Here is a 12,322-nt window from a genome sequence, read left to right on the forward strand (position 1 = left end):
TTCTTCTACCTCCTTTTGTTTTTTCATGATTGAAAGGAATTATTTGCTCTCCAAAAGGGATTTCAGGGTCAATTCGAAGTTGTCACAAGACCATTACATTTTTCCAAATAATAATAATAATAATAATAATAGTAGTAATAATAATAACCTTGGTCAAATCAGGTCCTCACATGCGATGCCTGGGTGGCTCAGCGGTCAGGCACCTGCCTTTGGTTCAGGTCGTGATCCTGGGATCCAGGATCAAGTCCCCCATCAGGCTCCTGTGAGGAGTCTGCTTCTCCCTCTGCCTATCTCTCTGCCTCTCTCTCTCAGTCTGTGTCTCTCATGAATAAATAAGTAAATATTTTAAAAAAAAATCAGGTCCTCACAGTTCATGGAAAAATGACTCCCTTTCTTGTTACTGACAACTAAGTACTATTACTTAGGGCAATTGCTCCCCATCGGCAGAGATAGGACAATTTGCCTTCATCCTATAATGCAGGATGGGCCATGGAATGTAGTCTGGTAAAGGAAGGCACCTTGAACACATTTCACTTTTAAGGTAAAAACCATTAACCTAGAGACTCCTGGGTGGTTCCGTTGGTTAAGCGCCTGACTCTTGATTTCAGCTCAGGTCATGATCTCAGGGTCCTGAGAGCCAGCCTGGCATTGTGCTTTGTGCTCAGTCAGTGCTCGCAATCGGCTTGGCATTCTCTCTCCCTCAGTTTCTCTGCTCCTGCCCCCAATAAATAACTAAAATCTATTTTTAAAAAACCCACTAACCTCACTAAGAATACAAACCTGTGGAGGAGTCAGCCCATCCACATTTGACCTCAGCAAGCAGCCTTCCCCCTGTGCCTCTGCTTCCCATATACAATCAGTGGTTTCCAGACTCCAAGCCCACTGTCAAGCCCACAGCTCATGAATTCTTCAGGTTTTTCATTGTCGAGGTGCAAATCCACTTGCCAATTAGGGTTCTTCAACCTTAAGTAGTACAGCCTCCGCCTTGACCTACTTTTTCCTTCTTTTACTCTTCTGTGTGTGATGTAAGCCGAATGGAAGTGTGCACGCTTAATACACAGACACAGCATGGAAGTAAAGTGAGAAACTTACAACATGTATCTTACCATACAACACAGTCATTTTCTGTAAATTGTGCATATAAGATGTAGAGGTGTTGGCTTTTCTTGTTTTAAGAAAACAGTAATAATGAGTGAATGATTTCTGAGTGACTCATCTTTTATCATTTTAATTGAAGGCAAAGAAATACATGAATACAGTTTGAAAAGTCAAGCTTTTAGCAAAAACTGAAGTCCATTTCTCTCCTCCTCCTCACTCCATGGTCTCATTGCCAAATCTTTTAGCATTCCTTCTGGTATTTACTTCCACATTCATAAATCATGTATTCATGCTGCCTCACCTTGACTCTTCAACTTTAGCCATTATTTCTTGGTTTCTATAGAAGACTAGGATTTAGGGGCGCCTGGGTGGCACAGTGGGTTAAGCATCCAACTCTTGGTTGGGGCTCAGGTTATGATCTCAGGGTCCTGACATTGAGCCCCACACTGTGCTCTACACTGTGTGTGGAGTCTGCTTGAGATTCTCTCTCTCTCCCTCTGCTGCCCCCACCCCTGGAGCACTCTCTCTTTCAAATAAATTTTTAAAATCCTAAAAAAAGACTAGGATTTACCTCTTTTACATTATACCTTCCTTTATCCTTTCAATATTATATTTTTTGGTTAATCAATGTTCAAAGTTTGTGTTCTGAAGACTATGCATATGCTCTTCCCTGCTGAGACACGTCCATTATGTGATTGCATTTCCTGCCTGTGCAACAATTGTTTCAGTGAGGCAAATAACTGCACTGTTTTTCTATTTGCTTAGTCTTCTGTGTACTGATCAATAATTTATGCCAAACTCTGCTAAAAACAATCAAAGATTGCTCTTGGTACAAATATATGAGGAGATTTCTCACTCCCACACTTTCTAGAAACCCTCCAGGCTCTGATCCACACTGGATTGACTGATGCCTTGTTCCTCCTTCCACACAGCTGTCATCAGGGATCTCCTTCCCCATCACCCTGGGAGTCCCTCTGTCTCTCTGCCGTGTGGGATTCCCCTGTTTCCTGGAGCTCTCATCTTCTTTCTTGATTTATGCTCTCATTTTGGGGAAGCAATCCTCTAGGAGCCGCCTGAGGAAAGGTGCAGGGAGGTAAGTTTTCTGGGCCACTGTGTACTGGAAACATCTTTATTCCACTGGAAGCCAGACCAGTGTAGATGTCCCAGTTTCCAGCGCTGCTTTTGAGAAGACCAACACCACTCTGATTTCTGATCATTTGTAAACTGTTTCTACCTCTGTGGGCAAGTGAGTGGGCTCCTCTCTTCCTCCCGTCTGTTCTGAAATTTCTTTGGGCCTTTTTATTTCATTGTACTAGGTACCGAGGGGAATCTTTGCACCAAGTAATTCTCCTGTCTTTTGGTTCTAGGAAACCATCTTCCATCATTTCTCCATTTTATCTGGGTTCCTGTTTCCTTTTCATCCTTTTGCCCTCATTGTTCTACTTTCTTAAAGATTCCCTCAACTTGTTTTCTTCCTATGGAAAGATTTAAAACATTTTAAATTTCTGCTGTCATATTTCCTAGTTAAAATATTGGAAGTGTGTGTGTGGGGGGGGTGCCTGGGTGGCTCAGGAGTTGAGCATCTGCCTTTGGCTCAGGACGTCAATCCTGGGGTCCTGGGATCGAGTCCTGCATCAGGCTCCCTCTGCCTGTGTCTCTGCTCCCTCTGCCTGTGTCTCTGCTTCTCTCTATATATCTCTCATGAATAAATAAATAAAATCTTTTTTAAAAAATGGGGGGTGGGATGTGTTCTTTCCTTTTCTTTTTTTTTAAGATGGTAGCCTATTCTAATTTGATGGCTCCTTCATCTTCTTTTTGAGGATACTGTTTTATAGTTATCTCTTGCTCTGAGCACTGCCTTTATTTCTTGAAGTTCGTTTTCCTATTTGCTTTCTTGTGTCTTTATTTTTCATGTTAAGGATGTTCTTCAGATGTCTGGTGATCCGTGGATGTCCAGTCATATTTAATAGCAGGTCCCCAAAAAGCCCATGGAAGCTTCATGAGAGGCAGTAACCTTCACTGAGATGTGATCAGGTGGGGGAACCAGATGTTGGGCTGGGACACCCCCTAACATTGAGTATGCATGTCTGCTCTTGGGCCTGTTTCCTCAGAAAAGAATCCTCCAAACTTCTGCCAGGAGCCAGGGGGCAAATGGGTTCTAAGCTTGTCAAGCTCCTCAAAGCCTCACTGCCAAGTAGACACCGTGTTCCATAAGGCACCTCGTTCCTATTTTCAGCTGTGGCTAGGGTCCCCAGTTTCAGTCCTTCCTTGCTTTACTCCTTCTTTACAGTAAACCCACTACCTTCTGTGGGGCTAAGGGGGACTGGTAACCCGGGGCCCAGGCTGGGGAAGGAATCGAATGTCTCTGGTGTCAGACTTTCAGATAATCTTTTTTTTTTTTTTCCAGCCATACTCCTGCCATCTGAGGTAGGCAGTGTCTCAAATTCCTGTGCCTTTCTCGGGGATCCACAGCAGAAATCCTCACAGACACTTGGCAGGGTAAACAGAAACCTCATCAGTGTTACTGGTCAGCACTGAGCAGGCCAGGCTGTGGTAACAACCACTCCGAATCCCCAAGGCTGAAAACAGCAGACGTAGATTTCTCTCTCACACTACATGTCTCCAGGGTCATCAGGGAGCCCTGCTCATCAGGGAGCCCTGCTCATCATGGGCCCCTTGGGACCTGTGCTGGTAGAGGCCCTGCCGTCTTACTACAGGCTTCAGGGGAAGAAGCTGTCCCCCAACCCCCAATCAGCATGGCCCATCACTGCTCTCCTTTCAGTGGCCATGGTGATGGGGGAGTGCGGTGTCATCTTTTCCATGCGTGAAGGAAGAGGACAAGTGGACATATGGGGAAGCACTGACCTCTACTGCAGCCAATCAGCACTTTGGTGTTCTACAATCGTGGTGTTCCCTTCCGCTGCTGTCTCCTGGTGCCTGTGGCTTTACACACTTTTATTATTTTATTGTCATTTTAGTGTAGCTTTAAGAGAGAGCTGAGATAAACACCACTTCAAGCTGCACAACACACTGCTTGACAGAGCCCAAACCCTCCAAAACTGACACCGTATGCTAGCTACTACCCATCTCTCTGATTCTAGCCTGCATCTGTTCCCCACTCAGAACGATTTTTGTTGCCTACGGAGAGGCCAGTAGGCTGTGAACTTTTCAGAACTAGTTATTCCTTAACAATATTTTTTACAAAAGTGGGTAGGGAGGTAGTTTGCAAATATATTCGGAATAGTGAAATCTTTAGTAGGAGCAAAGCACTTACAGGTTGTTAGAATTTTCAAAAACCAAGTATTTTCAATCAGTGCTGAGCCTCTAGCGCATGTTCAAGTTCTGGCTAACGAGCAGTCCTATCTTCACACGCACCCATAAACAAATGCCAGTTTCCTCCAAGTGAAGAGCAAAACACTATAGTTCTAAGGGAATGAAAACGGGCATTAAAAGCAGATTTAACGATCAGCAGTTATCGTTGGCAAGTGGAAATGCAGGTGTTTTTTATTTCCTTCTATGTGCTCACTGTAGCTTCTGATCATGCCATTTGGTTTTGTTTTGTTTTGTTTTTTGCTTTTCTGTTTTGTTTTTGTTTTTGAGACTGAGAGGAGAGAAAGCTTGCGGGGAGGGAGGAGGGGCAGAGGGAGAGGATCTTAAGCTGACTCCATGCTAAGTATGGAGTTCAATGCGGGGCTCCATCTCAGGGCCCTGAGATCAGCACCTGAGCTGAAATCAAGAGTCAGACGCTTAACTGACGGAGCCACTCAGGCTCTCCGATTATGCCATTTGAAAATGCATTGCTACTGCACCAAGAATTCCAAGGCTGCTTCTCCCGGCCTGCTGACCACAATCATGGGAAGAGAGTCCCCTTTGCTAAAACCATACCTGTGCTACTAAAAGATGTAGAGAAGCCTCAAATCCACAGATCGTAGGGCGGGGAAACCGCCCTGATGCGTTTTTTCCCCTTTGACTCAGTGGTTCTTAATCTTTTATATGCTGAGGAGTCACAGGGAGAATTTACAAAATGAAATAAACCAAAGCAAACAAAACAAAAACAGATCGTTGGGCCCCACCTTAGGTATTCTAATTTGGAAAGGAAAGGCAGAAATTTGTATTTTTGACAAGAACCTTCCAGGCAGACCTCAGACCACACTTTAAGAGTCTTTTTTCATTTTCTACAACAGCATACGCAGAAAGGGCATTCAAAAAAATATTTTCTGATGCTAAGATGGAAATCAAGAGGATGTACAGACATCTATTTTCCCCTCATAATACCATCAAAGAGACAGGAAGTAAAGGTCTTTACTATGTACATGGCAGGACAGATGACATACAATTCACAGATTCAAAGAGCTTCAAAATGGAATATTTTAAACCACAGGTTTTGGGTTTTGCTTTGTATTAACTCTTCCTAACTTAGTAAACCCCACTCACTAATCTCTCAGCATCAAGCTGAAATTTCTGCCAGCATCATCCAATATCCTATTATCAATTCTGCCTTTTGAATGAAACATCGTGCAAGAACTTTAAGTTGGTCTCCTAGTTCAAATGCATCAAAGCAAGCCTGGCTCCTTATAGTGGCTGCTATACTGTGGGCTCATGGCAAGGCTTCAGGGACAACGGGGTGAAGTCGGGTACGTCAAGGAGCTGGTGCACAGAAGAAAGCTGAAGGAAGGAGTCAGCATCTGGACCTAATACTCTCACAACTTTTTCTCTGATGGCTTTCCAAGTTTCTAAAAAGGATGTAGAACACGGCCTCTTGCCAGCTCCTTACTTTTGAAAACCTGCTCCATTTCCACTGTATTTGCAAAATGCTGCAATACTTCCCTTCTTGCCAGGAGGAACCTAGAGGCAGCTGGAGGTCAGGAAGAAGTCTACATGTGAGTGCACCTGTTTTTCCCTGTTCATATGTGAAGCCTGAACAGCAAGGAGAGACATCACTGAGCTAACTGACCCAATGCTGCCCCCTTGCTGGGGTGGACGCAGATCCTTTCCCCAAGGGTTTTCCACCTTTCCTTAGGGGAGCCAGCGATTTCATTAGCTACCACCAAATGTTGACTGTTACTTAAAGAGGAGGTGAATGATACCTCTGACCTGAGTGGCCCTTCACGGATAAGTAGGATGAACAAAGAGCTTCCAATAATGGCTTCGCACTCCAAAAGATATACTGAGAGGTAACCTGGTGCAATCACAGAATGCAGAATTAAATTGAATTGAACCTTCTAACCCTTCGTCTATTCCAAGCTCTCATTTTAAATGAAAGTGCTTAAAAATTATTCAAGAGAATGGGAAAGCGAGAGAGAGCAGAGAGAGAATCTTTAGTGCCAGGTAGTGGGGGCAAAGGTTAGTCTTCTTGATTTATTTTCAATGGACTGTGACACTCAAGCTTGCCACGTTATCAAATTTCTTAGATATTCCAAGAATGGAAAATAAAATGTTGGCAGAGACAGCAATAGCTTTCTGTACCTCATCCCGAGGAAGCACAATGCAGCTTGACACCGCGAGCAGGTCTTTTGCAGAGAAGGGTGCCCCAGCTCCATCAGAAGTGAAAACTGAGCATTTACTAAAAGCCACACTGAGATACAGGGTGGATGAAAAGTGCAGAAACTCCTGGCAGAAAAGAGCTCAGGAGGATTTCCTTGATGTCCTCCAAAGATGCCACGATGGTGGATCCAAATTGTTAAGGGATTACTGTAAGGCAGTGGTTCTCAAACTGTAATCCTGCGATCAGCAGCAACAGCACCACCTGGGAACCTGTGTTCACAGTGTTGAACTTCCCCTGAGCCCTGGGACTCCGGAAAAACAGCAAGAGTTAGGGAAACCTCCTCCTACCCTTTAGTGCTCCGGAAATGGCTTTCTGCAAAGACCACCCCCTCCCCATGTGACTTACAGAAGATTCCTCCCCTTGTTCATCCATGCCAAGGTCAGACACAGACCCTCCAAATTCACACTCTTTGCCTGACAATGATCAGCCGAACTGCCAATCAGTCAGAACAAAAGGTCTGCTAACCAGCCTTTGCCTAAGTTTTTTCCCCCTTCTTTCAGGTCCCTTAACTTTTAACCCTCCTCAACAGTCCTCTGGAGAACAGGCTGACCTCAGGTTTTAAAGCATACTCTCCTCTGCAAGGCATTCAAGCCAGGCTTACGCCCCACTTCCCCACGCCTCCTCCTTTCTAGTCCTGTTTACTCCTCCCTAGAAAAGAGACTCTCTTTTTCGCCCAGCCCCAGAGACCCCTGCAGACTGTATGGGCAGCGGTTCTCCCGTTGCAATAGGCAGCGTCCCCTGTTACAAGAGGACCTTTCCATCCTTTGCAGAAAGCCTCCCCTCGCTCAATCTGGACTTGGTTTTTTACTTGACACGAAAAGGACAGATTCCCAGGCCCCACCCCAGACCTTCTCGGTGAGAAACCAGAGGGTGGCAGGGCGGGTCGTGGTGATGCGCCCCGGAAACCGGTCTCTGAACAGGCGCCCTGGGGAGCAGTTTGAGAACCGCTGATTCGCAGGCGTCCCTCTACGGGTGCGATGCACGCGGGGGCGCTGAGCGCAAGCTACCTCCGAGGCCGGCGCTCCGCATGCGCTTGGCGGCCGCGGCGAAGGCATTCCCGGGTGTCAGGCAAGGCCGCGCGTGCAGCCCGGGCCGCACCCCCACCCCCACCCCCACCCCCACCCCCCACCTGCGCGTACTTACATCTCCGTCCACCGGCCTCTGGTCATCGCAATCCCTGGTGGGACTAATGTCCTGGCGCATGACCCAGATGGGCTCTTTGGGCTCGTCGGGGGTGTAAGGCGAACGGATGGTCCTGGTTTTCACCTCCTCGATGGCCTCCTTGATGTCCTTGATGGCCAGCGAGATGGCGTCCCTCTTCTCCTTGCTGTAGCGCTGCCCCGCCTCGCCTCCCGCGGGGCCCGCCGCGCGCTGCTGCCCGGCCGGCGGCACCTGCACCTGCGGCTGCGCGGGGCTGTCGGGGCGGCCGCCGCCCGGGCCCGGGGTGGGGGCGCGCTCCAGGCCCTGCTCGGCCTCGGGCATGTCCTCGGCCGCCTTGTCGAGGCTCTGCGAGCTCATGCTCTGCTTGACCTCGGCCACGATCTGGTCGATGTCCTCCTCCTGCTCGTAGCTGTCCATGCGCGGGTAGGGCGCGAACTCGGCCTCCTTCTCGGGGCTGTCGGACTCGCCGTCCGAGCGCTCGTCGTAGTGGTGCAGCCGCGCGCCCAGGGCCTCCTGGCGGTAGGCGGCCGCCGCGGCGCGCTCCTGCTCCAACAGCCGCAGCCCGTCGCGCGCCTCCAGCTCGGGCGCGTCCCCGATCTCCTCGTACACGTGCTCCTGGAGGCCCCCGTAGTCGGCGTAGGGCTCGGCGTACGGCTCGTCCTCGCCGCGGTGGAACAGCCGGTGCGTGTACACGTAGCCCGAGTAGGCCGCGTTCATGGCCTCCTCGTGCTCCAGCGAGTGGAAGTGCAGGTGGTTGGGCAGCGCGCGGCGGTGCGAGGCCTCGGCGTGCTCGGCCTCCGCCTGCTCCGTGTACTCCTCGGCCTCGGGCCGGTACTGCACGGCGTAGGCGCTCTCGTCCTCGGGGTCCTGGGCGCGCTCGGGGTCGTAGCCGTCGCGGGCCGCGGCGATCACGTCGCCCTCGGCCGTGTCCGTGTGGTTGTGGAAGCCGCTCTCCGTGCTGGCCGAGCGCGCCAGGCACTCCCCGCGCTCCTCCTCCTCCGGCGGGCCCGGCGGGGCGCGGAGGTCCTCGGCCGCGGCCCCGGCCCCGGCCCCGGGGCGCCCGCGCACGGGGCGGCCCGCATGGCGCGGCTGCGGCGGCGGCAGGGGGCGCTGCTGCTGCTGCTGCTCCTGCTGCTGCTGCTGCTGCTGCTGCTGCTGCTGCTGCTGCTCCTCCTCCACCTCGGGGTGCTCCAGGTCAGCCTCCACCGACTCGTTCACCTCCCCGCCTGCCGCCTCGTCGGGCACCTCCACCTCCGCGGAGCCCTCCAAGTGGTTCATGGTGGGCGTCGGGCCGGCTGGGAGACAGGCTGGGCCGCCTCACTGCGCTGCTCTCATTTTGCTCCACGTCTGGGAAGAAGACAAGAACGGGAGGGGCTGTTAACGTGGTTCCGAGCTGAGCACCCGGAGAAGCCGTAAAAACAGCTGCCATTGATCCCTTCTGAATCCGGGTCAATTAAAAAAATGATTGCGAATTTAAACTCGATCTGACGGCACGTAGTGCATTTTCCTGCGTTGCATGTGTCGGAATTTGTAATTACATATCTGCTCGTCTAATTGCTTGCTGGCTCTCTCCTTCCCCACCCCTCAGACTGAGGGCCTCATGAGCGGGTTTTTGTTTTCGCTCCCACCATGCTTACTATTCAGGTTCCATTTCTGATGCGAATGAATAAAGAGTAGTGCTAAATTGAATGGGCCAATTGACACATTTTCCATCTGCTAAGGGATAAATCTCTCCAAATTAAACTAGGATCCTAGATACTTTAGAAATGGTTCTTTAAATAAATTTCAAGGGAAAAATAGTCTCGACGTGTTTTGAGCTCTTGCAGTCAATATAAACATGCGGCCTTTCCGAGGCAGGCTCTCTACCATCAGAGGGTACAGATGGCACCTGTCATTACCGGCTCTGTTGCTTTGGACAAGTGGCTTAATTTTCTGGACCTCCACTTTGATATCGAACTCGTTTACTAAGGGCCGTTACACAGGGAAAAAGACTCTGTGGTCAAGTTAATTTTGGGAAATGCTTACTTAGAGTTGACTTTTCATTGTGAGTATTCAAGAGGGAAGGGACAAGAAGTGGGGTTTCCCAAACTTGCGTGGCGAGGAAACCCTTTTCTTCCTTGAGGCCAGTGTTCTGACAAATATACTTAAAACACTGACTACTGTACTTCCCCATACGCCCTGAACCTAGAATTCTCTAGGCCTATGAATTATCATTATAGCTGGTACTAGATATATGGAAATCATGGCTACTTTCTTAAAAATATGGTTATGTCTCTTTACTTATTTCCAGAGAAACTAGTAGCTAGAGACACATTTGGTTTCAACCTCTGTCAATTGTTATCACAAAATAGCTTTAGGGCATAATGTATCCAGTGGATGGAAATAAATACAAAGGATGTATGGAACAACAAAAACAGGCAGGATCCCTACGATTTCAGGATACCTATGGTATATGGGTTCAACAATAAGCTTAGGTTTTTCTCATAGTGTTCTTTTGGAGAACCCCCATTACGACTGGACAAAATGGATAGGAAGTGAATTCTTTTATGTACTAGCAGAAATCTCCAAGAGGACCAGGGACACTTGACTCTCTAATATTGCAATAGACTATATTCTACTCAGCTCCCCACAACCACAGCAATTTCCTTCAAGCACAATGACAATCCCAGTAGTAAAGGAGGGCCTTTTGGAGCTACTAAGTCCACCTTCAATCAGAAAGATTATCTTTCCCCCATTCTTTGGTGGATCCGCCCCCATCCCCCCACTGCCGACTGACACACCTACACGATTATGGTTTACTAGAGATGGACAATCCTATTGCTTTCCTCCTTGACAAGAGTCCCACTTCATACAAATGAGACCTCGTCTCCTTTGAAAAATTGTGGCCTCCTCTCATTAACCCTTGAGAACAATGACTCTTACTATGCATAAGAAAGTTTTCCAAAAGCAAGTAATGAGGCTCCATTCAGACTTTGATGAATAGTTGATGGTTTGAACAGAAGAGGCAAGTATTGGTGCCAAGGTCCCCCTGGCTAAGTGGCCTCCAATGGATCATGGAACAAATATTCAATTCAATATAGCACATGGATGAGAACGGTCTACCCACATTTCCTTTATGAGGCCTCTCTGGAAAAGACAACAAATTAAAAACTAATGTACACATCTCAGTCTGGTGGACACAAATCAAATGTTCACAGAGAGGGATACTGAACATACCAAACACTTCTCTGGATACCATTACCCTGAGATACTTCAGCTGTGTGTGGTCAGTGCTAGCAGTACAATAATAAGCATCCAAAGCATGGGAATGGCCGACAATTCATGATAAGCATGTGCAGAATTGACCAAAACACTATCTACAGTGAAGGTAGATTTTATTGATGACAATCTCCCAACACATCTAGTAAAAGAAGTTTTCGTTTAGGGGTGCCTGTGTGGCTCAGTCAGTTAAGTATCCGATTCTTGATTTCGGTTTTTGGTTCAGGTCATGATTTCAGGGGTATGGAGCCTGCTTAACATTCTCTCTCTGCCCCTTCCCCTCACCCCTACCCTCACTCCCTTGCACAGTGGTGCTTGCGTGCACTCTCTCTCTAAAAAAGTTTTATTTATTCTGGGTTAAAATTGCTGTTTGACCAAGAGACAGTGCCCTCTCATCGAACACTTATTGATTCAAAGGAGATGGGATTTCCGAGCATGTACATACACTTAATCATGGTAAAGGAAGTTATAAGAAGCCCGTGAGGACACCTGTCTGCCTCAGTGGTTGAGCATCTGCCTTTGGCTCAGGTTGTGATCCCAGGGTCCTGGGATCAAGTCCCACATCAGGCTCCCTGCAGAGGGAGCCTGCTTCTCCCTCTGCCTGTGTCCCTGCCTCTCTTTCTGTGTTTCTCATGAATAAATAAATAAAATCTTAAAAAAAGAAATCTAAAGGGAAAAACTCAAAATACGAACAAAGACATTTCTTACAGAATTTGCTTTAAAAGCAAAGATTATGAACATGAACTATTAAGCACTGATATTTAAGGACCAGATGTTAAGCGACTTAGCATCGTATTTGGATGCAGGAGGATGTAGGGGTTTTCTTTCAGGGTGGCTCCACCTGGAGTCAGAGTTCACCCAGCACTCAAACTCAACCTGCCACAAGGGAACAAACCATGCCACCACACCCGCCCTCCCCACCCAGCTCCCAAACCTGGCCCCCTCCTGTATTCCCTGTATGGGTCAAGGCATCCCCAGCACCCAGTTGCTTGAGCTCAGACCCAGGAATCATCACTGACTGGTCTCTTTTCCTCACCTCCTTGCCCAAACTGATGACCAAGTCCATTGTCTTAATACCTCCTACATCTCCCTCCTTGCGATTGCCTTGTCTTGGTCTGTCTTGCCTACACAATTGTTTCCTTGACTAATTTCTCAGTCCTCACAAATCCATCCTTCCCACTTCTAGCCAGATAATCTTTCCAATACAAATCTGAAGCCGATAACCCTATTTCTTAAACTCTTCAATGATTCCCCTCTCGT

General features: G+C 48.2%; 1 protein-coding gene across 2 annotated transcripts in view; it reads right to left on the minus strand.

Annotated features, from left to right (window-relative positions):
• Nucleotides 1–12,322, minus strand: part of APBA1 (amyloid beta precursor protein binding family A member 1) — a 197,592-nt gene that overhangs the window by 55,628 nt on the left and 129,642 nt on the right. For both annotated transcript variants that reach the window (XM_072762341.1, XM_072762344.1), the window contains exon 2: nucleotides 7,787–9,151. In XM_072762341.1, coding sequence (XP_072618442.1) covers nucleotides 7,787–9,082 — 1,296 coding nt within the window. In that variant the 5' untranslated portion in view covers nucleotides 9,083–9,151. The remainder of the gene's footprint in view (nucleotides 1–7,786; nucleotides 9,152–12,322) is intronic.

This window comes from Vulpes vulpes, chromosome 1 (genome assembly GCF_048418805.1).
Source record: "Vulpes vulpes isolate BD-2025 chromosome 1, VulVul3, whole genome shotgun sequence".
NCBI lineage: Eukaryota > Metazoa > Chordata > Mammalia > Carnivora > Canidae > Vulpes > Vulpes vulpes.